This window comes from Chelon labrosus, assembly GCF_963514085.1.
Source record: "Chelon labrosus genome assembly, chromosome: 11".
Taxonomy (NCBI): Eukaryota; Metazoa; Chordata; class Actinopteri; order Mugiliformes; family Mugilidae; genus Chelon; species Chelon labrosus.
In genome coordinates, this window is record NC_140344.1 from 13,506,769 (window position 1) to 13,532,893 (window position 26,125).

General features: G+C 43.9%; 1 protein-coding gene across 1 annotated transcript in view; it reads left to right on the top strand.

Annotated features, from left to right (window-relative positions):
- Positions 1-6,982: 6,982 nt before the first annotated feature.
- Positions 6,983-26,125, top strand: part of syt7a (synaptotagmin VIIa) — a gene marked incomplete at both ends in the record, with an annotated part of 65,515 nt that continues 46,372 nt past the window's right edge. The window contains one exon of the mRNA XM_084554908.1: positions 6,983-7,016. Within this exon, the coding sequence (XP_084411034.1) occupies positions 6,983-7,016 (34 nt within the window). The remainder of the gene's footprint in view (positions 7,017-26,125) is intronic.

The window sequence follows — 26,125 nt, forward strand, 5'->3', positions numbered from 1 at the left end:
GCTTTAGAGGTTTTGTTTGCTTTAAGCTGCTGGGGAAAGCAGCCCTGTCCTATCTTGTTTATGCATCACTAAACTGAAGCCCTGCCATTGGTTTATCTCTCGGAGATCAAGGTGACTCTAACGTGTACTATCCAATCACATTCCTTCCTTGCTCCCACTCTCCAAGCAGCTCGTCTATTGTACTGTTGCACCGTAGATACACGGTGCAACTTTTCAGTGTAATATCATTTGTGGGAGTGAGCTTTATTTATCGATATTCCTTTCCATAGGCAGTACAGCACTATATATTTGTATGTGTCGTTATTTTTCTGTGTACAAGTGTCCACCTTAACTATATTGTACATATGCAGATGATATGAACTTTACGTTTTAGGAGTTATTGTTCGTTTTGTACATGACGGCTTATTTGCACACCTACCTCTCCAGTCCCCCTCCCTCAGTCCATGTTGTATTGATTTTAAGTTATGATGTGGACATATCAAATGAAGGAACATTAATGCAACAGGTATGCAAAGGGGAACATTAGTGTAGATCTGTAGATGGTTTTATTTGGAGGTGCCATTTCTCCCGAGCTGTTGATTAAGTGTCTGGGTGGGCCTGTTTCCTACTTTTTAATCAGCTAGGACCAAGTGAGGCATCGTATAGAGACGTAGTTAGTTTTAAGTGAATGACTCGTGGCACTGCTTCAGCAGATCTGAAAATGAAATGTAATACACCCTGATGCACGGCCAGTGGAGACCTGCCTGGGCTGTAATGTAAACCTGTCTTTCTGAATGGTGCTTCTTACATGAGGTAGCTGCAATGTGACGGCGGCGGCTCTAAACGACCAAGGCTGTGCTGAGTGAATCACATGTGAGCTCATCTCAGCGTTATCAATGTCTTAACTGAAAGCCATGGGTTAGGGAGGGGACCGCTAGACATCGAGTGGCACCTCCAGCCACGATGGCCGACAACGAGCGGAGCCACAGGAAAATGAGAAAAAGATCCACTTCTCATGTGGGCTCGGCTTTATATTTAGCTGTTGGAGTTTTATTTTATTTTTTCTTTACATTCCAAGTTCATCTCAAACATGCTGTTGTTGTGATCACAATGCCTAGTTTTGTGTTGTTGAGATTATTGTCATGATTTCTTTTGAACCCCCGAACCCCCCTCACTGTTTCCGGATTGTTTTTTTTTTGTTTGTTTTTTTTATCTGTCCATGAAAATGTCGTGCAAGTCATTTTGTTTTACTCAGCTGTGAATTTTCACTCGTGCATTTGGTTGCATATGTGAGTGTGCGTCTGACAGTGTAGTGCTGTAGTTGGTGTGTAGTTGTTAGTGTGACACTACGGTATTTTTCCTCTCTGATTGTCCTACCCATGTTCTTTCTTTCTATCTGTCACACTCCTCTGCCATCTACTCTGTCCTGCGTCGACTGACGAGGGGCGAGTTAACGGAGGAAAAACACCAAATGTTTGACGTAGAGTGTATACAATCAAAGGAAGCACAAAGGATTATTAGGCACAAGAGACCACGTGGCCACTTTTAATACTCAGACAAAGTTCTTGGAAACTCAAGTGTACGGCGTTTGATTTGTGCCAAAATTGTCCTTGTCAGTTCAGATTTAAACTGTAATTTGACAGGAAGTGCAACAAGATGGTTGAAGTACAGTTTGGTTAAATGAGCAATCAACACAAGACGGTCTGATGTCACAGTAGTTTTTTAAACAAATGATTTGCAGTTCAAAGTTTAATAGACAACAACATGTGCAGTGTGCATATGGACGTAATTTTGGCGCAGATGGAACCCCATACATTTGCAGATATGAATTGAAGTCTGACTTGTTTCTGTGCAGATGTCGATTGAAATTAACTTTTTAGTCCTGTAAAAAAAAAAAAAAAAAAAAAAAGAGTTGATATATGTCTGTAAAACTGGATGCACAGGGCAGAGACGACAGGTCATTATAAGAGACCCGCGTAACGGTGTCCACTATGTTACCCATCAGCAGTTATCCACAAAAAGGAAAAAAAAGAGTATATCGCCTACATATTCTAAATGAATCAGATATAAGAATGTAACTTAGATATTATCAGATGTATTATAATTATAGTGAAGAGTTTATGAGATTTTAATTGAAAGATTTGTGCTTTACACATTCACTGAAAAATTCATGAACCAGCTCACTGATATGCAATAAGTAGAAGCCACAACACGCAGTAGAAACCCCCCTCCCCACAGAAACAGTGAACACAACCTGTCAATCACAAGGCATCACACAATGTATGAATAATGCAACGGGGGACCTTGGAGGCCTTTTGGGGTCTGAGCTCTCTTCATGGCCTCTGTTCTCTTCCTCCAAGAGGAATTGTGCATTATAGCACTTTAAAACAAGGACCCCCACCTGGCTGTCCATCTACAAAGTCTCTCTCTTTGACATAGAGGGTGTTTATGAATATGTGTTGTGAAAGACACAGTTGTCCTAAAACATTGTTTACAATGCAATGAAGAAAAAAAAAAAAAAAGAAAACTGATAAAATATTGTGTTCCCTGTCACAATTTGCTGTTCAATAAACTTACTGTCCTTAAATCGGCTGATGTAGTCGTCCTTTCACAGTATCTGCTGTGAAGCTCCAGTAGCCGACTGGCTGAATGCGAAAGAACTGACACTGTGCTTTTGTCCGTAATAGTGCTGTGAAAAACTAAAAAGTGGGGCGAGAATGTGAAGAACACGAGGATGACATTGTGTCTCCTCCGGGCAGACACAATGTGATGATTTGCTGCTTCGTGGAGCCACCAGGTGTCAGTGTGGGGTCGCAGTGGTGCTGTCGTGCTCCCGGTGGTGGGAGTGTGAAGAGTGTCAGCTGTGCCCATTACTACAGGTGTATGCTGAGCCTGGTCGGTGTGACAGTGAATCACGCGCTCCCATCTCACTCCCTTAGCCGCCTTATTCCCAGCCTGGTTCTAACTCTCACAGCGGCAGCAGCGGCGGCAGAGCTTACACACTCTTACCTGTGATGTTTGTGGTTTCACTTGATAAATAAGGCCTGGATGATGTTTATAACTTGCAGGGTATGAATATGGAAATATGTTTCCCTGTGGATTTCACCCAGTGTTTGGGTTTATGCTTCTTGCACATTTCAGCAGAACTGATGTTATGATGAGGCTTATTCATTATTAATCCTCTGCTTTTCCATGTATTCAACAGTACTGTTCATGGTATTAGTTTCCAGGGTGCTATTTTGCAGCACCCTGCAGCATAATTACATCATAGCACCTTCATATAACCCTCCACACACACACACACCCCGCTGTCTTTTTATAAGTCTCTGTCTTTGTATCCTGATCTTGTTTCAGCCAGAGTCAGATTTCGTATTGAATTCCGTGCCTCTCTGAGAGACTCCTTTCATCAGACTATCTACTCCAGTGTTTACACACACACACTCACGAGATTAGCCGAAGCTCCGTTCCCCACAATGACAAGACTTTGAAATCTAGAAATGAGCAGCAGCCACTGTTCTTATGCCCGCTCAAATCCTTTTCATGTGTCATGACTTAAGCTTCTCCACCGTGAACTATTATTAGCGTTCCTTGCTTTCTAGCAAGAGGAGGGGAAGGAAGGTGGAGAAAGAGGGAGCCTAAGTTGGGCTTAAGGGGGAAGAATGATGGAGGAAAGGGGGGACTCGAGAGGCGGAGACGGCGAAGGACCATCGATGGAAGGAGCAGAGAGCCGGAGGGAAGGAGGGGATGGCGATGATGTGTATATAGGTCACTAAATCAATGAGAATCAGGTTTTTGAAGGGGAGAGAAGGGGGGTATTTATAGATACCAGTGGAGACAGATGCATCAGTGACAGGCACAGTGTTGCTGGGAGCAGGGGGTGGGGTGGGGTGGAGGTGGGAATTGACTCTGGTCAAATTAGTCTGCAGAGGTTTCTCTCAACAAATGGCAAAAGATTCTCAATAGTGAACAAACAGCGTGGAGTGCAGTGCAAAACTAAATATAATCAAATGGAAATCACTGCTGGATGCTTTGAGCAAATGACCTTCCCGGCTATATTGACAAAACGCAGGCAAACTGTTAGTTGCGGCATTGCAAGTGCTCAACATTTGCATCCACAGTGCGGCTCTTCTCATATCCTATTGAATTTGTAATCTGTGGTATCAGAGAGCCGCATGATTGAATGGAATATTAGCTTTTGTTTTGCAGGCTTGTAGGGAAAATGGTCGTCTTTATTGCTCAAGCAAACTGAGAGCCACTGCCAGAGAGTAGAACATAACAAGAGGCTCTAAGGTCGTAGGAAATTGGCTGACTAATGCTCATATGTATTTAACATATTTAATCATACATTAATTAAACAACTTCTGCGTTAATTATGTCCAAGTGGCCCGTGTGTTGCGCAAGGCTTCATGCCACCGTACAGATAGGCTTATCCCATTTATTTCATAATGCCCCGCGTCTCCTTCCACCGGCTTCGAGCAACAAGAAGTTCCGTCGCAAATTGCAAATTTGCTCCGAGAACAAGAAGAGCAATAATTGAAGAAATTGTTTTAAATTGCTCTCTGACTGGCTTTAGTCAAGGTCACAGACAAATTGCTCCTTCTCCACTTACAGGGCCGCCTATGTGTGATGTAAGACCGCCTGAATACTGAGTGGCGAAATAATCTACATCTCATTTCTGCATCTAATTTGGGGAGTATTTGCACAGCAGCCACATCACCTTGCGTCAAAAAGCCGACAGAGGACACACCCCATTACTGCCTGAGAGCTCTTAATCTCTGCCCTGCGCTTAATAATGTGGTCAGTAAACCCTTACAGGACGCTGCCTTGTCTGCACCATGCCAATAAGGAGTATGGATATGGGGCAAGTGGCGGGAGGGAAGCTAAATGTTTACTGGATATTTACAAATTGATCCATTAAAATGTGCCTCTCAGTTGACTGTAAACTGTTAATGACCAATACGGTGGAACCAGCAAAACAAGTCATGAGAAAAATATTGAACTTTTTACCACTCAGCACTTGATTACTTTGTAAATTAATTACGTACTTCTTCATCACATTTTCGCACCAAAGCAGCAACATTTGCTCATCATAATTTCCTCAGATCTCTCTTGCAGGCCCGGCGTAATCCGTTTACGGACGATTCATGACAAGAAAAAACAGCGTGAACGTCACGCTGGAGAAGCGGGCAGTTTTTGCTTGATGGATGACTTGAACGATTAATCAGATGAGTTCATTTTCTGGCTAATTGCTTCGGCGCCATTTTTACAAGCAACACTCGCGATTGTGTCAGCGAATAGGGCGTATTTCTCAAGAACTTAACCACCTGGCAGGATATGAGGGGGTTACAGTTGTGTTGGTTCATTACCTTTAATGGATTGGTGGCTGCTACAAGTGTTTTGTGGGAGTTTGCCTTTAACGTCGTCTGTGCCTTTTAACATATTATATGTCATATTATATATATTATATAAGACTCCAGACGTAGCTTGAAACACTTCTCCTGAACGATTTTGCTTGTAATCGAGGAATTTAGTAACTTTTCTTCATTAAAAAATAAGAAAAATACACACATAGCATCATAAAAGATTCCAGACTTAACTTTACTGGAGGATTTTGCTTGTTATTCAGTAGCTTGATAGCTTGATGTTTTTTCCTCATTAATAACTCTCCAAACAAATAGTATTTTCTTTTAGTTTGCCTTTAATTTTGTCTCTGTGTCTTTTAACATCTTAGGTCAACACAAATAAGGTGCATGCATTGTGTATATAACATCGTAAAAGACCCCAGACTTGGCTTGAAACACTTCTCCTGAATGATTTTGCTCATGTTTCAGAACTTTAATGTTTTTTCTTCTTTACAGAATCTTCCAGCTGTTAGTGTTTTGTGGTTGTTTGCCTTTAATTTAGTCTCGCGCTTTGTGCCTGTGCGCCTTTTAACATCTTAGGACAATGCTGAAAATACATAAATAAGAGACATGCATTACATGTGACACTATCTAAGACTCCAGACGTAGCTTGAAACGCTTCTCCTGAATGATTTTGTTTGTAATTTAGTAGTATGATCTTCATAAAAGATTCTTCAAACGAATAGTGCTTTCTTTTAGCTTGCCTTTGATTTTGCCTATGTGTCTTTTAACATCTTAGGACAATGGTGAAAATACACAAATAAGAAAATATGTAACATCATAAAAGACCCCAGACTTGGCTTGAAACGCTTCCACTGAGGGATTTTGCTCATATCTCAGTTACTTCAGTCGTTTTTCTTTATTAAAATAATATTCCAGCTATTAGTCATTTGGTGGTAGTTTGCCTTTAATTGTGTCTTGTGCTTTGCGCCTGTGTGGACAACACTGAAAATACATAAATTAGAGACATGCATTACATGTGACACTGACTTGAAACACTTTTTCTGAATGACCTTGTTTGTAATTCAGTACTTTTTTTTTTTTAGTTTTTCTTCATTGCAAAATATTCCAGCTGTGTGGAGATGTCCAGTCAACCCATCTCCAGTGACTGGGATGCAAGCCCTGCCTCAATCCCATCAGCTGCCAGTGACTGCACTCCTCATTACATGCACTGCTATATATATACATATGTATATATATCTAAAAAACATGATAAATGGATGCACTAAAGGGAACGAAGAATGGCAGCAGAGCAGACTTCTTTACACAGCTGCAAAAGTCACTTTCCCCATTTTGTCCTCTGAGCCACAGAGTACGGTGGTTATTAGAGAGAGAGAGAGACAGAGGGAGGGAGAGAGAGAGAGAGAGAGAGAGAGAGAGAGGGAGGCTGGGAGGGAGGAAAAGAGAAAGAGGGAGGGAGATAGTCTCAAACTGGCTAGCCTACCTATCCAGTAGGAGGAGAGGAGAGGCTGTTGAGGAGCAACAAAAACAACAAACAGCTACTACTACAAACCACATCAGCGGAGTTGCCGATACAGAGGAGTACGGACACATCACTGAGACAACGCCATTCGCATTAGCCTCGGAGTGAAGTAACAGCCATGTATCTGAACAGGGAAGAGGACAATAGCAAAGGTAAGATCCTGCCAAGAATTGCCACTCTTTGCGGAGAGCATCCCGACAGTTTCAAGGTGTTTCATCCCTGACCCGCTGCCTCTCTCTTGGAGGTGACTGCCTGCTGGAAAGGTGGGGGTGTACTGGTACACCCCTTCCCATTTATACACACACACACACACACACATATATATTTATATATCCTTTATGCATGGATGAAAAGTGTGGGCTGTCATTATGTAATATCAGGGCAGTTAATTGCCTCCTAGGAGGATGCTTATCTTTAGCCCGATCCTGCCTTTATTTATCTCACTGCGCCGTGAACAATCAATTGTGAACCTGTTGTAGACACTTTGTCATATGCAGGATTTTTTTTTTTAATTCTTCCACAGTGCATTGCAATTAGGCTATTAAATGTTTATTTATTTATTTATTTATTTATAGACATTTGCGATACCTACTACTTAAGGGCAACACAACACAAGGTCAAAGCCTTCAGCTGCAATGAAACCCAAGTGTATATAGGTTATTATTTACGGTGCCTCCTCCACAGCGGCTGACATCCTGCAGGACCACTGTAACGAAGCGGGCTGCCGCTGATTGCTTAACGGGGGGGAGAGATAACCGTGCAGCGGCGAGAGGGGGCAAAGAGGGTACAAAGGAGGAATATTTGAGTAATCTCTCCCACGTGTTTTTGAGGCGTGATTTCTTCTCTCGTCGGGTGCACAGACTCACACTCGACTCGCGTCCCCTGCTGTTACCGTGAGGCACAAATAACTCTCCGGGGCCGAGAGGTAATGCTAATTACCACCTAAATCTTCAGGTTAGACGAGAATAACACCTGCTGCTACCGAGGACCGAGGTGGGGAGGGGAGGGGAGGTAGGTAGGTAGGTAGGGGGGGAGGAGGCGAGGCGAAAAGGCAGAGTAGGAGGAGTCGTTTTTTTTAATTTTTTAATTTATTTATTTTTTTTGTTCAGTTTTCCCTGTGATGTGAGATAATGTGATCTCAGCGCACACCGACCACGGCACGGTACTGTACGGGGATGTGTGTCAGCATCAGCATCAGGAGTGGAGGGGAGAGGATGGATGGTGGCTTTGAGATCATGGTGCGAGGCTGTGAGAAACCAAAAATAAATAAATAAATAAATAAATAAATAAAAAGCTGTTATAACTCTGACATTTTAAGGAGATTTGGAAAAATCGAGCCACGTTTAAGAAAATTGAAAAGAAAACCGTTTCAAACTCTGACCTCCAAACAAGTGTCCCAATGCGGAAGTAAGGGAACAGGTTGATTTGGCTGCCGCTGTTGCTAATGTTAGCTGCTAACAGTTAGCAGTAATTAGCAATGCTAACGTTTTGTGTCAGGATTCAGGTTAGATGCGGTAATATTGTTTGCCAGATGTCACCATTTTAAGATTTCTATTCATGCTATGCTAAACACAGTGAGACACCATAGTCCTTGATTCTTGTAGGAAATGATTGACACGGCTACAGCTAGCTCGAAGCTTGTTACTCAAAGTATACCGTCAGTATACTTTTATACTTGTGATAGGAAAGGGTGGACGGGATTTTATCTATTTGCCAAACCCACTGACAGATGAAGAAGGTGAGTTTACACCTGTATTCCCACTTTTTCCTTTAGCATTTTAATATCTTGGTATGCTAGCAAGGCCCACCAAACTGAAATAGTTCAACAACCTCTGAATGGATAGCAGCTTAATATCCCCCAGACGATGAATCCTAACGCCTCTTGTTCTTCTCACGTGGTTGTAAGACATCTTTGGGCTGTTGTGATGAGCTTCTGCCCACCGTTAGCTTAGCACCATCCACGCACAAGACTTGAGCTTCAGTACTTTCATTCATGTGCCATGACGTCATGTAAGGACGCCGTTCGCCTCACCTGTTTAGTATCATATTTTGTCCGAAGCAGTTTGCCTTGCTAGTGTTTGCTAAACTAAGTTTGCAAACATTAGCAAGCTACCACATGTTAGCATAACATTAACATTTAGCTCCAAGCATCGTTGTAGCTGTGTACACTGTCACTGAGCTGCAGACCATCTGGACTTCAAGGATTTTCTTGAACCAAATGTTCCAAATACTGGAAACGGTTACCGGCGTGCTGTTTAAACAGTTCACCTTGTTCGTAGCGTCCATGTTGTTTCCATTAACACACCAGCGTGAGAGAAGCGACTGCATCCTGAATGCACTATACGATATACGATGGGTAAGGAGAACCAGAGCATTAGTGTGAGACTCTGGAGTAAGGAAAGGCGAGCGAGGAAAATTAATGTGGCTGTATCCTGTTGTTAGACTCTGTGGTTAATTGGACTGAAAGTAAAGTTATGAGTAGGCTGACTTCAAATGTGTTGCGGCTACTCTTCTGAGCAAAGAACTCAGTACTTGATTGACGCCTTTAATTGATTCTCATGGCCCGGGTGTTTCCCCTCACTGCACTGCCGCGGCCTTTAAATTCACACCGCGTCTCAAGGTGGAGTGGCAGGGAGAGGGAGAAAGGTCCACCGTGGACATATTGATTATGGCCTCAGAGGATTAAAGGGAGGTAAGGACAAACAGGTTGATCATATGTGAGCCTGACAAACTGTCAGCCACTGTCAAGTAAACATCTGAAATAAGATTGAATGTGGACCCCGGTCAATTCTGAACTTTAAAAAAGTAAATTATAGAAAGGACTGGATGCTGTGGATGATGTGGCACCCTGTTATTGTCTCCTCGGTCTGACGGCTAAATGGTCCGTTATTTATACCCACTGGAAAACATTCAGCAACTATTTAGACTACTTAGTGATGGTCAAAATGCTACGGTGTGAGCTCCAGCAGGGTTTGATTGTAGGCCATTAGAAGACAACATCGGAGCATCCGACCCACACGGAGACAACTTTTCTTATTTGTGGGGAAAATATTTATAAATATTTAATCACTTAATTGGGATGTGTTTTAAGAGATTATTTATGACTCCAATCAGTTAAATGATCGTGAAGTTAAATATTACGGAAGCAAGACTCCTGTCAGCGATGTAGTGAAGTGTCACCAGACTTGTGTTCTGACAAACATTCAGTCTGGAGGCTGCATCAGGCCAGTAAGCAGCCATTTTTTTGCTTGTTAATTATTTACTGGAATTTTAAAGCGGTGTGTTTGCATATCAGAGGATTGGGCTTGTCCACACTATCATCTGGATTTACACACATCATGGTGCGTTTTTACCGTTAACTAGCAAATTTGAAAAATCTGTCAGGCAGGCAGCGTCATCACCCCCATGCATAACTGGAAGGCCGTCCCTACTTGTGAAATGTCTGTGCGCCGCTGGTATTTCTTCTTCAGCAGAAATTTCAGCCGTCGTCAGAAGCTGAAGGGCTTTTTTTTTTGTTTTGTTTTCACAGTGCAGCTTTCATTTTTGTCAAATAGAACGAGACCAGTAAATAAAGAGCTCACCGGCTTCGTTGTATCGATGATGATTAACTGACTGTCAAAGATTTGTTGGACAGGTACTGATGACTTTATTGATCGGCTGCAGTGAGGGAGGATGGTTCAGGTAGTTGGTTTGGGGAAATGTGTTCAGAGTGGGACCTGTGGTTGATTGGGTTCATGTATTATGCAAGTAATCACCCTGAAGTGTATAATTGACAACAAGAGGTGGCTTACTAATGCAACTTTATGGCCTCGGTATGTGGAGCAACCTCGGCGCACTTGCTCCTGTTGTCTTATTGTGGAGTCCGGTTCAGTCTCGAGCAGCATGACACGTAATGCAGTCTATGTCCTGACAAAGCAAGGAAATCAATGTGAAGCACCACTTGTTTGCTTAACTGTATTAAGCATCATCTTTCTGAAAAAAAAACATTTTGGTATCTCCTTTTTTTTTTTTGTCTAGACACAAAGATTGTGCATCGGGGAAAAAATTGCCCTAAATATATTTGATGTGTGGTCCCGTACTCCGTCTGGTACCCCACACTATCTACAACTTGAATATGTTATACAGTATTACAGTCAGGTTCACTATTGATTTAGGTTGATGTCGGCCTTGGTTTTTGGCTGGAGTCCAAACCTCCGGCCAGGGCTACCAATCTCAGTGATTTAAGTTTGGCATGCAGGAGCTGCACTAAGAGCTCCTCAGGTGGAGGTTGTTTTTCCTTTTTTTTTTTTTTTTTTTTTTTGGCTTCCTCAAAGAGAAATCTTGCAAGCTAAAAAGGTTATGCAAGGAGCAGATGGCATCATATTAAAGGAGGAGTACGATGAATGTGAATAATCTGAACAACCACTGGACTGGATGATCCCTAAATTTTGGTGATCCCGTTATTTTTGATTGAGCGCCATTTGGTTATGGCCAAATACCTGGAAAACTGCTGACATTCCTCTTCACCTCGTCTGCAAACGTGTGCGCTTAGTGCTAATTGCCAAATGTTGACGTGCTAACGCGTGCACACGTGTAAACATTACGCTAACAGCATGTTAGCTTTGACAGAGGGAGAACGTTAGCATGCTGGCATTAGCATTTAGATGAAGCCACCGCTGTGCATTAGTAATCAGCTACCTCTCGACCTCACGGAACTGCTATTTGATTGTAAATTGCGGCGTTAGTATTGTTAATATAAAACTGGCTTTTTGGTACCTCTTTAGTAGTGGGTTGTCACCACCTTTCAAATCCCAGGCGACGGCTCTACCTATGCTTTTATATCCATTTTCACATTTGCAGTTACAGCCTTTGTGCAGATGTAATTTAGTGTAATCACTTACCTCTGACTCAAAAGGCCTCCATTGTGCTCCGGGTTTTGACAGTGCTCGGTTTACTAGCTCAGTGGTGTCTTGACAATGAATTAAAAGGATTTTAACTGCTAAGGAAATGAAATGGGAAAACGTAGGCGATTTTGTGGTGTGTCTTTAACATGGTGTGAAGTGGAAGTGTCAGTGGAAGACTGCGAGTTCTTAACCTCTTTGTTATTATTGCCCTGTAGAAATTGATGATGTCCCTCTACTTCATGGCTGTTTTACTAATGTAGGATGGGAAATTATTTGGGGGGGATTGCTGTGGCAGTCTTGTAATGTCCATGCCTCTTAAATGTGAATTGAAAAAAAAAAGAAAAGAAAAAAAAAGAGCCGGATGCTGGGCTGAAAAGATATCTGGCTTAGCAGCTGCGAGCAACAAGTCTGCGTTTTTGTGATCAAACTTTAAAGGAAGATTACTGGAGATATTACATTCATAATGCTCTCTTATTTTCTCTCCTAGTATTGCTTGGAGCATAAAGCAGCTGCGAGCTAGTCTGTTGTCCTGTCAGCTTGCTGTATTGATATCAGATCCCGAGTAGATGAATATGTCATATTTTACAGATAAGCTTGAATTAAATTCATCAGATTCAGTCCGTGAGCATCAGAGTGGTGACACAATCACAGCCTTTAGACCTCCAGACATGTAAGGTAGATGAATCGGCGCTGGAATATTGTAATTGCGAGGAGCGCTTAATTCAGCGCGTTTGACATTTAATGGATCGCCCTGTCACTCGAGCTTAAGTTTATTTAGCTTTGAATGGATAGTCAAACGGTTAGCGGCTCCAATTTGCGATACAGATGGATGTTTTGAGCTGAGCCACTGGGAAAATCTCAAGGATCACTGGAGTCAGAGGAACAGGCTGCGGTGGAGGCAATTAGATGCTTTTGTAGGAACACCTGCATCGAAACACGGATTTGGACCTGCTGCTTCACTGTTCCACTGAGGGAGCTCGTCACCCTCCCCGGTGGAACAGGAAGCCGTACCAGCTGATTACTGCTAAGTCTAATCACACTTTGAATCAAGCAATTTGCGCTGCGGAGAAATAAAATCGCATTTGTGAAAAATAGAATTTATATATTTTTTTTTCATTGATTAACCTGCAGCCTGTTAGGGATATCACACATACGTAACAAAGCATTAATCTCGTGCAATATAAAGCAATGCAACATATCAGATTCAGGACTAAATTCAATTATTATAGTCTGCTGAATGACTGCTAATTATAGGCTTCTCTTTTAATGCGTCTTTTATAAAATCACTGCCCTCTTTCATGATATTACCAGTCAGTGTTTTATACAGTCCCTTGCCAATTCATTAGGTACGCTAGTATATATAACAGAAGGAAAGAGCATTCAACTGTATGAACATCTCGGAGGATGTAGTTTGTGGTGCTGTTAAACTGGATTTAATGAATGTTACTTAGCCGAGCCCACTGAATAAAATGGGGTTGTCAAAATAATATAAACATGTAGTTGCAGTTGAATCAACACCTATCTATCAGTTATTTTAAACAAATGCGGAGTACAACAACCTTCAAGAAGATGAGATTTAGTGCAAGACTGTTAGAAAGAATTTGTTTTCACAAGCTTTCACCAGGAGTACACAAAAGCGAGCTCACAGCTGCATGGAAATGCGTTTTAAACCAGTCTCCACATGTTTATGTACTGTTTATGGTTAGCCTGAGATAGCCACACTCAATTCTTACAATACAATATTCCTCTGCATGCAATTGTATAGTTCTGCAACCAATCAGAGCCATTTTGTTGTAAACCAATTCAAATCCACTGCCCAGAGATAACATGGATTACTAAGGCGCCGCTACTCTTCCATCCATCACCACGTAAAGCCCACCCAAGCGACGTGATCGGCCCGGAGCATAATCACTTCCCATCGGAGAGACTCCAGACCAACTTTCGGCCACAGAACATTTTTTTTTACAGGAGTTGCTCTAGCTTCAAGTCTAAAGAAGAGGCACAAATAATACACTTGACCGTCTATTATAAACCTTTAAGAATGAAAGTCCTATTTTTCAAATATTGTTCTCATAAGAAGGAAGCAGGGATCTTTATGTCTGACTTGTTGATACAGCCTCTTAGCGCTGGAGTTATTTTTATTGTGCACTCTCTCAGCTGACTAGATAACAGAGGAGGGGGAGGTCTTTTCACTTCTCCTTTCTCTGCCATCTTCTGTCCCTTTCTCCTCTGACTCTCGGGGAGGAGGAGAAAAAGGGCCTCGCCGGTTAACATCAGCCGGCTGGGAGGGAGGGAGGGGGGGCTTGATAGAAGACAAGAACTAGAGAGGCAGACGATAGAGTAGAGGCGAGCGTGAAAAGATGGAGAGAGCAAGAGAGACAGAGGGAGAGCGAGAAGCAAAGAACAAGCCCTGGAGTGCTAGCCAGTCAAGGTCACACAGAGGAGAGGAGGCCCTCGTGTATATATGTGTGTGTGTGTGTGTGTGTGCGCGTAAAGGGAAAAACAGTGGGGATGAGAGGCCTACATAGTAAAAAATGAAAGGTTGGTGACAGCGGATTGGTTTAGTCTGGGATGCGGGATTTTATGGGGGGGAGGGATGAAGAAAGGAAGCGGGAGGAAGCAAAGAGAGGAAGCCAGAGATGAAAAGAGCTTGTAATGTGACTTCACAACACTGGCTTAATGTTCTCTTCAATCCTGCACTCGTGACAGGAGCTGTTTAATGTCTAACTTTTAACACGTCAGCCTTAAATTCAGAAGCAGCGGCGCTACATTTGTTCACGGCTACTGTATGTATGTTGCATCCCAACCCCGCCACCCAGTGACCTCCGCTGTCTCATCGCAGCTCCCTTTGTCACTAGGGGCCATTGTGCATTTTGTTAAATTGCATGTGCAGTAGCCGTGCAGGTGCGCCCGGCCATATTTTCCCATGTCCAGAAAGGAGGGACGAGACTGTTAATCCCATTCAGGCAAGTTGCTCTACTTCTGATTAAGGGAGACTATTGCATAATGGATAGCCTGATACTTGTCGTCTTAGGATCAAGCGTTTTGAAAGCAGGGCTGCGGCTTGCTGAGAACATTCTTTATTCGGTTATCCCAGCAGGATGCAAAGAGTCACTTGGAAATGTGATCACTGCCGTCTCTTAAAACATATTAGCCCTGCTTGCATCTCTTCCACCCAGGAGAGATTACGCGTGTGAGCAGTTGCCATAGTGTTCGGGAGCACCATGGTGCTGATGTAAAAGATCGGAGGTGGTGCTCGGGTGCTCTGTGACATTATCTCTCCGGAGCTATAGTGTGTGGAGTCGAGATAATGTTTGAAGACTATGTTTGTGGGAGGTCAAGAGTTCACCCCATGTGCGGCACCCCCCCTGAGGTCAACCCCAGCTCTCACTCCTATTGTCTCAGATCACCTTTAATGTATACGTGCTGGGTTTTACTCTTTACAAAACTTGTCCTTTTTCCACTCTGTCATCCCCAAAACCTATCGCCACCGCTAATCCTCCCATTAAAACCTCCAGTGGTCACACAATCGCATCCACTCTAAGACTCCCAGTGAATTCTCGGCAAATTATCCTGTTGACAGACATCATTACCATTCCAAAGCATAATTAATCTTTCCACACCGTGATTTTACACAGATGAAGAGTAATAGCTTCCATAATAATGAGTTCAAAGCTTTTTGCCAGACACAGACTGTAATTTTACTCATCTTAAACAGACTCTGTAGAGCTGATCTGCAGCGTGAACTAGTAGATAAAATGACCCTTAACTTTTTGTGTTATTATGTCGGACAGCCGTTACATACAGAGAGGATACCAGAGAGGAGAAAAAGGGTATGAGGAGGAAAAAAATGCTCTGTCCAAATGTAACCCAGCCTGCCTACCGCCACCTGCAAGACTCATACATGTGTTATATCTTACAAAAATGGGACCTTATCCTTATGTACCAGGTTAAATCTTGGACAGTATATTCTGGAGTTACACCTTGGTTGTTTTAGTGAGCTTTTAAAGGTGGATTTTGTCACCTGGAAGCAGAGTCCTGTCCTGTCCTGTCCTGTCCTGTCCTGTCCTTTTCTATTCTATTCTATTCTATTCTATTCTATTCTGTCCTGTCCTGTCCTGTCCCGTCCTATTCTATTCTATTCTATTCTATTCTGTCCTGTCGTGTCCTGTCCTGTTCTATTCTATTCTATTCTATTCTATTCTATTCTATTCTATTCTGTCCTGTCCTGTCCTGTCCTGTCCTGTCCTATTCTATTCTATTCTGTTTTATGTATCATATCTATTTATGTATGCATCTACTGTATTCTGTCCTGTCCTGTCCTGTCCTATTCTATTCTATTCTATTCTATTCTATTCTGTCCTGTCCTGTCCTGTCCTGTCCCGTCCTATTCTATTCTATTCTATTCTATTCTATTCTGTCCTATTCTATTCTATTCTATTCTATTCTGTTCTATTCTATTCTATTCTATTCTATTGTTTTATGTATCATATCTATTTATGTCTGTCCTGTCCTGTCCTGTCCTATCCTGTCCTGTTCTGTCCTGTCCTGTCCTGTCCTGTCCTATTCTGTTCTGTTGTTTTTATATCATATCTATTCATGTATCTATCTACTGGATTCTACTTCCTTGTATTGTACTTCCTCCTACTTTCCCCGTGTATGCTAAGTCAAGCTAACAGGCTACTCAAGGTCACTGCACATAACTATTGAGTAAATTTACCGAGGGTGTTGACAGCGTGTGAGAGGTGATTTTGGTTGAAAGCAGAAGATATGTAGAAACTGAAAAGAGCAGGTATATTCAGAAAAGAATAAGTGTTTACACATTGGGTGTATCACGCTGTTTACTTCAGTACAGCATGTTCCACAACTTGGTGTGTGTGCGTGCTAGAGCATTCATTTGTGTGTGTGTGTGTGTGTGTGTGTGTGTGTGTAGCCGCACTGTCTCTTGGTATTTAGCAAAAAAGTGTGTGATTTTGTGTGAGCCACCCTGTATCTGGCAAGGTAGTCAGACTGACAGATTGGGCTGTGTGAGTGCCATCTCCTCAGCTTGGCTGCCTGAGCATTTCTCCCTCGCTCCTCCGCCTCATCTCCCTATACGCTGCTTCAGTGGTGACCAGCAGGGCAAGTGATATTTTCCCTCATACGCCTTATCTTTCCGTATAGGTGGGCCCTCCCCTCGGATTAAGTCCCCCTCACTGTTCCATAACTGTAGCTATAATAAATGATGGATCAGCCGTCGTGGTCTGTCTCCCCAGCGCATGAACCAAGGAGGTAGCTTATGACAGCGTGGGGTTAAAGTGCCAGAGACGGCCGCGAGCGCTGTGTGTCGGCGCCTTCTTTTCTTCCATTAGCAGTTTGTGGCCGGCATCACGATTGGTTAAGAATGACACATATAGATGATGAAGAAGACAGAGCGAGTTCTGGGTCATGAAGAGGTTTGTTTTCACACTTTTGCTGTAACTAGAATGACTATAACAGACTGTCGGTAACGGCAACCAGCCTGTCTTCATTTCTCACTGTTCAATATTCTCCTATTATGGAAGAAGATGAATTTTCGGTGAGCATGTTTACACAGTTATTACAGTTCAGATCTGCTTGAAATGTGTCAAGCCATTTTGAGTTCCTGGGATGGAGGGAGCGCCGAGGAGAGGAAGAGGAGGAGGAGGAGGAGGAGGAGGAGCAGGAGGAGGAGCAGGCAGAACAGAGCGTAATGAGCCTAAGCAGGAGGGACAGATGATGTGGGGAAACCTGACAGAGACAAAAGAAATACACAGTCCCACATTTCTAAACCTTAATATGGATTCACATGGCCGATTCAGAATGTATAAATGTGTGCGTGTGTGTGTGGGGAGGGGGCAGAAGAAGAAGAATGAGGCGGCTTGGGATTCATCAGCTGCAACATTTGGCTCAAAAACAAACTGAGTGCCTATCATGACCACTAAAATATCAAATTACTGATACCAGCAGACGAGATACTCGTGTTTTTGTTGTCTCTCTTTCCCACTCCATCTCCCAAAAAATTATCTGGATTACTGTTTTACTGTTTGCTCCTCTCGACTCCCCACCAGTCATTGAACTTTTCGGCGGTCACAAGCGCATTGTCCCCGTGTTTGCCTTGGCAGCGGCGTGAATTGGTGCAGCTGGGAGAGCACAATGAATTGGATGCAAGCAATTGTGCATGCACGGGAGTGAGCTCAGAGAGCTCAGCCCCGGACTCAGTAGAGCCGAGACGCACCAGATTGGGCTGGCTCGTCCAAGCAGTACATTTGTGATTGGTCTGGGCTACAAAGCTGAAATGTGGCTTTTGTGTCAACTGGTACACACACCGTGGGGAAAAACAAAAAAATAAAAAAATCTGAAAAATCTGTCTCTTTTTCCCTCCTCGCTCTCACGCGCTTAAGTACGGCAGCGCTTTTCTACACCCACAGATCATGTATCATGTACGCAACATTCATTGATTAATACCGGCCGCCCTGAGACCCTTCGTAGTGATTATTGCTCTCAGGCTTGGGAGGGGCCGCTGATATCTTTAATGAGTAATAAAAGGGGAAGAATTATACACTCCAACAGTCTTGACATGGGGCGATATTTCAATATTTGGCCACTCGCTCTCGGAGTCTATTTGCCCAGAGAGCTGGCGCACGCTCAAATACCCTCAGACATGCATTTGCACAAGTAAACAGAGAAGTCTTGACTTTCCAGTCCCATGGTGGGCTCGGGATATTTGGGTACAGACTGGATCCTGCTGCACAGCCCTAAAAACAAACACACAGGTCAAACACAGAGCTCCCAGAATGCACTGTGATTCAGCTCAGCTCACTCACCACCAAAATAAGCATGGTGATTACATAATCAAAACAAGGAGCCTGGATGCCTAAAACCACTGTATGATAATTGCCTCGGCATCATCCAGTGTGCCGACTCTACGGTGCGTCCTGCCTGTGGTGGTGGAGATTTGCAGCGCTTACTGCAAGAGACTTGATTGCTCTAAAATATCTTAGATGTGAAAAGTGAATCGATTGCCGTTGAGTGACAGCGATCACCTTCTTAATGAGATGATGGAGATTAGTAAATGAGCTATCACAGGGAGATAATGCATTCATGGGACGTCATAGTATCTGCCTCTCCCAGCATCTTTCCCTGGGGTATATCTGTTCCTCCCTTGTCCGCTGCCCTCTAAAAAAACACCGCTTAATTACAGAGCAACAGAGGGAGGAGGTGAGGACAAAGTGGGAGAAGTGAGCATAGGCAGAAATAGGGAAGAGGAAGAAAAAAAATAAAAAAAGCGAGTAACTAGAGGAGGTGATATGGGTGCATGGGAGCAGCTGTAATACGGTGACGTCAGACCGGAAGGGCGGACACAATTAGGATTGTTTTAGAAGTAGCTTTCAGTGTGTTTGATGAACGCAGCAATCTGAAATTCCCCCCAACTGAACGGGCTCGGCCTCTGAGGGGAAAGGGGAAACACACAATGACTGCACATCAGACATGGCTGAGGATTGACAGGCATGTGGCTCCCAGCTTCATCCAACAAGCCTCCTCCTTCTTGAAGCGCCTGACAAACCTCATTAAGGGCAATTCACGCAGGGTTTACTGACATGAGACATACCAAGAAAGGGCCATGTATAAAACATGAATCGCCCAAGGCTATATGGCAGAGCCTGTACATGGATCTATAGTGCTTCATGCCGCACAAACTCTGCTGTAAACAATGACACATACAGAAATCAGCCACAAGATTAAAACCACTGACAGGAGAAGTGAATAACACTGACCATCTTGTGACAATTCAGTGTTCTGCTGGGAAACGTTTGGACCTGGCATTCGTGTGGATGTTACTTAGACATGTACCACCCACCTGGATCAGACCAGGCTATGACACTCCTTGATGGCAGCAGCCATCCCCAGCAGGATGCAGCCTGACACAGACACACACACACAAACAGTTTAGGAACAACTCAAAAAACATGAAAAACAGCACAAGGTGTTGACCTGGCCTCCAAATTCACTAGATCCCAAACTGATCAAGTATCTGTGGGATGTACAGGAACAAGCCAGATCCACAGAGGCCCCTCCTCTCAACCCATAGGACCCAAAGGCCCCCACTAACAACATTCTGTTGCCAGACACCACAGGACACCCTCAGAAGACCCATGTTCTTTCGCTGATGAGCCACAAGTGTTTTGGAGGCACAAGGGAGACCTACACCATATTAGGAAGTTGGTCATAATGTTATGCCTGATCGGTGTATGTAATGTATCTATGGTTTTTACTGTGAGTCCCTTAAAACGACTGGCTTAAGTTTAATAATAGTGGGAATATTATCATTCCGTGCAGACAGACTTTGCTCACACTTCTGTTTCAGTCCGAATCCCAGAGCCACGTCCGCCCTCTCTCCCTGACGCCTCTGAAATATTAATGTAATATAATACGCTATTTGTATTAAATATTTAATTCTGTGTCATATTTTGCATCTCATAAACCTCTGGTCAGTATTACTTCAGATTACCTTTGAATTTTTAACATTTGTAGGACGGGGACAGAATTAGAATAGCAGAGGAGCAGACGATGGCTGGGAGAAGAGGGAGAAGTGAGAGCAGGGGATTGCTTCGGGAACTTCAGCAAAAATGCATCTTGTGTCCTTTTGGCTGCTCCATTTTCTTCTTCCTCTACTTCTAAACACAGCATGCTGTGCTCTGTTCCCCACTGTTTATTACCCACCGTTTGCAGAAGCACTTTGTGTAATGTGCTTCAGACGGATTTGACAGCTTGGACGTGGACCATAAAATACCTCCCGTTAGTGTACCATCTACCAAGAGATCAAAAACGCAGGTATTGGGAGGCTGTGAGGTTCAAGTAGAACAGTGAAGGAGAGAGAAACTAATCGGAGGAGGAATGGCAGGTGAAGGCACAGATTGGAAAAAAATATTTTTTTTCCCCCCCGAGTTTAAAACCAGGACTCCTCTAGAATAAACGTATTCAATGATTTGATGTTCTCTTTGTCAGAGTAACCAGCCTCAGTGTGAATATGTCCGAGCGCTTATACAGGAGTGTGTGACCATGTTTACAGTGCTGACCTGAGGTTATTATTGTGTGCAGTGATGGGGAAGGAAAATCCTGTGTATGCAGCCATTCTGTCTCAGAGGTTTGAGACATTGCTGTTGAGTATTTAGATTGTTGAATGATGCTTTGCAGTCTGATTATCAGGTTGGAGGCTAATGACTGATCCCAACAAGCTGGTTGTCAGGTTTTAACTAGGTAGGTAGTAGGGGTCATACCGAATACTGGACTAGTCGACTTTACTGCTGTGCCATGGCGCTTTAAGCAGGAAGTCGACTAGTCGCCGATCACGTGACGATAACAATATAGACGCCTCCGAAGAGACAGGTGAGGAGCCCTGTGGGTCATCAAGAGTGTGGAAATACTTCACTAACGATGAAGCCCATTCTGCCATGACATGCAGAATATGTGAGTCCTGAAATACCACAAATTTACTGCTGTAGTGCACGCTCACCCTCACAAGACATCCGCTAACGCTAGCAGAGGAACGGTCCAAATCCTCTCAGCGGCAGAGGCTGCAAATCAACCATTTGCTGTTAAATTTCATTGTTATTGGACCTTTGGCTGCAATACACGCAAAAGGATTCGGAGACCACACAGAATTAGGGAAAAAGAGGGAAGAAGGCTCCAGATGAGGAGGAGGAGGAGGAGGAGGCGTCAGAGAGCATGACACTGATGGAGGCCAGCATGTCTGAGTCAGAGAAGTGCTGAGTGTTTTCTTTCAAGTTTATACCCCACTGCATTCATACTTTGATACTAAATATTACGCAATTTAAATCATTTTCTGGTATTCTGCTCTACCTACTCACCTACACTGATCAAGCATAACATTATGACCAACTTCTTAATATTGCGTAGGTCTCCCTTGTGCCTCCAAAACAGTTGTGACTCATCAGAGAATGCACATGGGTCTCCTGAGGGTGTCCTGTGGTGTCTGGCAGCACAATGTTGTCTTTGGGTCCTATGGGTTGAGGGGAGGGGCCTCTGTGGATCTGGCTTGTTCCAGATACTTGATCAGTTTGGGATCTGGTGAATTTGGAGGCCAGGTCAACACCTTGTGCTGTTCTTCATGTTTTTTGTTCCTAAACCGTTTTTGTGTGTGCGTCTGTGTCAGGCTGCATCCTGCTGAGGATGGCTGCTGCCATCAAGGAGTGTCATTGCTATGGGGTGGGGGTACCTGGTCTGGTCTAGATGGGTGGTAAATGTCTTAGTAACATCCACATGAATACCAGGTCCAGAATTTCCCATCAAAACATTGCACTGTCACAAGATGGTCGATGTTATTCACTTCTCCTGTCAGTGGTTGTGGCTGATTGCTGTTCATCTGTGTACCTAGAATAAATGCTATGCATGTTTGTTATTACAGACCCTCTTTAGAGAACCTCTGTTTGCATTTTGAGCTAATGCATCCTGTGTGATCTGATCACCAGTGAACAGGTGTAACTGCACCCAAACAGCTTGGAGGATCTCCAGCGATCAAATTGCCCAAACAGCATTCAGCGGTAGCCAGTGATGCATGTGACTGCTTATTCAGTGTAGTGTGAAAGCAAGTGCCTCCGTGACTGCATGCGAGTGCTGCGGGGTCTACTGCTTTGTACAACATGCCTATAGCACGACAACTTCTTTGTGTGTGACAAACAGAATGGGCTGTGTTTTGAAGTCAAATCATGAGGGAAGGCACCACACAACGTCCCTTCTCTCTACGGCAGATCTGTGGCCGAACGCAAATGTGGTTTTCCACTGAGCAGAGGTTGTAGTTTCCCACAAAATCAAACGTGTACTAGGGAGAAACATAGTCATGCCAAGTGTAATTTCCTGCCTACTTCAGATCCATTCTCCACGCACGATGCTCGCATTAAATGCATGTGGAACGGCTTTTCTTTGACACGATCACGCAGGATTTGTTGGAACCTTTACCAGCTCAAAAGATCACGTGCAGCAAAAAACATAACTCACTTGGCATTCATCACTGTCAGTGCCGTAGTGCAAAAAGATTCACAGTTATTCCAGGGGGGGAATTTAATGTTGTGACTAATAAACAAGCCCTGCCCGGCCCTTTTTGGCTTTACAGTGGAAAGCAGGGTGATAAAAAGCCCTGAGCATCTGTATGCCTGACCACAGTGCCTCGCTGTCTTCCTCCAGCCAGGCTGCATAGCCACAGTCAGCCATACGCGTGGTCTCCCCTCAATCTCTCCCTCCCCCTTCCCTGTCTTCAGCCTGCCAGTCCCCAACTAGCACAGCCTGGAGGTAGGGCATGCTGGCAGTCCCCTGCTTTTGATTTTTTTTCACTCGCTCAGGACTGATCCTATTTTGGGTACTGCCTTTGTCTAGATGCAGGATGCAGGAGTGACACTTTGGGCCACCCCCCTCGGCCTTTTCATATTATTACATCATCTGTTTATGAGCACTCGACCGTACATCACGCGGGAACACTGTGGCAGTGGCAATTTCCATTTCACCAGTTGTTCTAGATAAGGGTTTGATCGTCCAAGGGGGAAGCACGACTCTTTGCACCGCGTGTGCCTCCTGCTCGTCTTCCCCATTCCTTCGTGCATCAGATCCAACCCTCCCTGATAGCGAGCCCACACAGGAATCCTCCAGAACAGCCTGGTGAATCACCCTACATCCACTCAGCCGCTTACTAACAGTCACACAAATAAGCATGGAAGCATACCCACACACATACCCCCCCCATCCTCTAACCTTACGTTAAAGCCGTACCTCACTTAGTGTTTTGAAGCCGCATAGTGCCACTTTACACATTTCCATTAGAGAATTGTGCAAAACCGTTCCATTAACTTATGAATAGCCACTGATTTTCAAATAAAAGTGATGAGTTTGATCTCATTGTATGCCCAGAAAGCTTTTAAGTGCTTGATTCAATGTTTATCTAATTTTTATGAGCATAACCTTATGCTTTACACTGTTAGAAAATAAGAGAAAGGACCTGAGTTATAATCTTTTAATCTACAGCTATGTTAGTAGGACGGTGAGGCTTTACGAAGCCACAGAGATGTTGGATCAAAACACTAAATATCGTAAGATTCATCCCCAGGGAATCATGAATGTCCCTGCTAAATTTAAATCGTTGAATTCATCTGCTAGTTGTCGAGGCATATTAAACTGAAACTAAATAGGTGACTACCTGCAGAGCGGCATTCATCCCTAAAAATGTCCTCTTAACTTGTTCCATCTCACGGACCGCCTTCCTAACAGAAAAATATAGATGAAAGGAGTTCTGTTTCAGAGAGAGGCCAGAAAGCTAATTCAGTGGAACCTCTGTTTGGTACGACCAAATCAATTCTAATAGGAACCTCTGTTTCTAAACTGTTTCTGGATTTGTTCTCAGGAGCCTCTCATTTGGCTTAAAGGTCAGGTTGCACACAAATCACCAAACTGCCCCGTGTGTCCTTTCAGTAATCTAACAGACCTCACAGGGAGACGAGGCTGAGCGGCCGCCTCAACGGCCTCGCTTGTTCTTGCCGTTTCCATCCGGCCCATTACACACGGCGAGAATTATGGCTCCTTTGAAATGAGTTAATTAATCAACCTAAGATCAGGTTAGTTCAGAGCCTTTGTTTTTCTTTCCAATTACAGTAAATAAACAGTCTCGGTGCCAGTTAGATTGTTTGTGACAAGTGAGTTTGCATGTGGCCCGGTCTGGAGCGTACGCCCTCAAGAGGGTATCAAGTAAATTGAGAGAGTGATGGAAAGCAACACATAACCGCTCCTGACATTTAATTATATATTTGAGTCAGAAAAACTGTGTTACTCATTATTACTCTGCCAGAAGAGACAGTGATTTCAAGTAATAAGATAAATCTCTTCTCTTTCTCGCTCCTCCGTTCCTCTCCAGCCTGAACTCACACTCCCTCTATTATTTTCCCGCTAGCTACGCCGGCAATAGTTAGCCAAATGACATCCTTGTCATGATGTTAGGGTGATAATGTCAAGTAGGTGTGAGTGCTCTGTGTGTGTATATCACTCTGCTTAATGGCCAAGCCTGCTATTATTTCTCCACTGCCCTGCGAACCAGACGGAAAGCCTTCCTATATTGGTCGATGGGACAATCACACACGCTACTGCAGGTACTGCGGCCACTCCTAAAATATTACACCGAGGTGGTATTGACTGCAGAGGTAGCCAGCTAGTCGAGCTCGTGTCGCCACAACAGGTACCATTAAGATGCTTGTGAGGGAGAATTAAGACAAGCTATTACAATGTGGAGCCAGGCTAAAATGTCCTCAGGTGCTGTGTAATTGAGTTAATGTGGAAGGAAAATTACAGACTGCTCCCTGCAGAAGTGAAGGCCGCGAGGGCCGGTGGCTGGTGGAAAAACTATATTTCCCATGAGCTCTTGACTGTATGCTGCTGCAAGCGAGCAGCTGCGTGGTATTGTCAATAAGTCTCAGTCTGCTGGGTACTACCCAGCTGTAAATTGTTGACAGTTATACAAGCAAACACATCAATGAGCAGTCAAGCAACAGACAGCAGTGCTGAGGGCCCTTCTGAAATGACCCCGTGCTTATGAAGAGCGAATTATGTTTATGTAGAGTGGGCTGTCTGCAAAATTTCTGACTTCATTCAAGGGAACGGGCCCCACATTCAGCTTTATCATTAATTATCTAATGTGTTTTTTGGAACAAACTGACTTCTGACTTGGAGGAAGCGGATACATTACAGTAGATGTGAAAAAGATATATTTCATTACTTAAATTTGTCCTTCCCTTGACATTGGCTGATGCTAATAAGGGTTATTTTCTGTGGTGTCTCTCCAGCTGGCGTCTAAAAGCAGAGGGGTATTTAAATCTCTTCCTGACACGGCGCCAATGCAGCGCTGTCCCCGGGGCCTCTGCCCAGTCCACAGCGCTGAAGAGGACGGGACCACTTAGATCATAGTAGAGCTTCGCCGTTAGTAGACAGCCTCTGATGGGAGAGGTCACCTGGGGAGGAAGGTGGTCACTGGAGAGGTGCTGTTCTCTGTTCCATCAGACGAGAGCAGCAGTCGCTGAACAAATACAATGTGACCTGTAGAGGAGTTACCCTGTTCTCCCCCCTGTAACCCTATGGCGGTGTCAATTACAGTTTGTGGGAGTGTTGCACATACAAAGTCACCAGACCCATTATTTCTTCCAAAGGAACCTTTCACTGTCGCTCACTTAGCCGCCGCACACGTGTACATCCTCCCCTAGCGCTAGAGCTCCTTACACCGGTTGTGAGAAGGTTGTGGTCACAGACAAAGCGAAGTGATCACTGAATGAACACATGCTGGACTTAGTCAGCATGAGGAATTGACTCCAGGGAAGGGGAGTGCCACT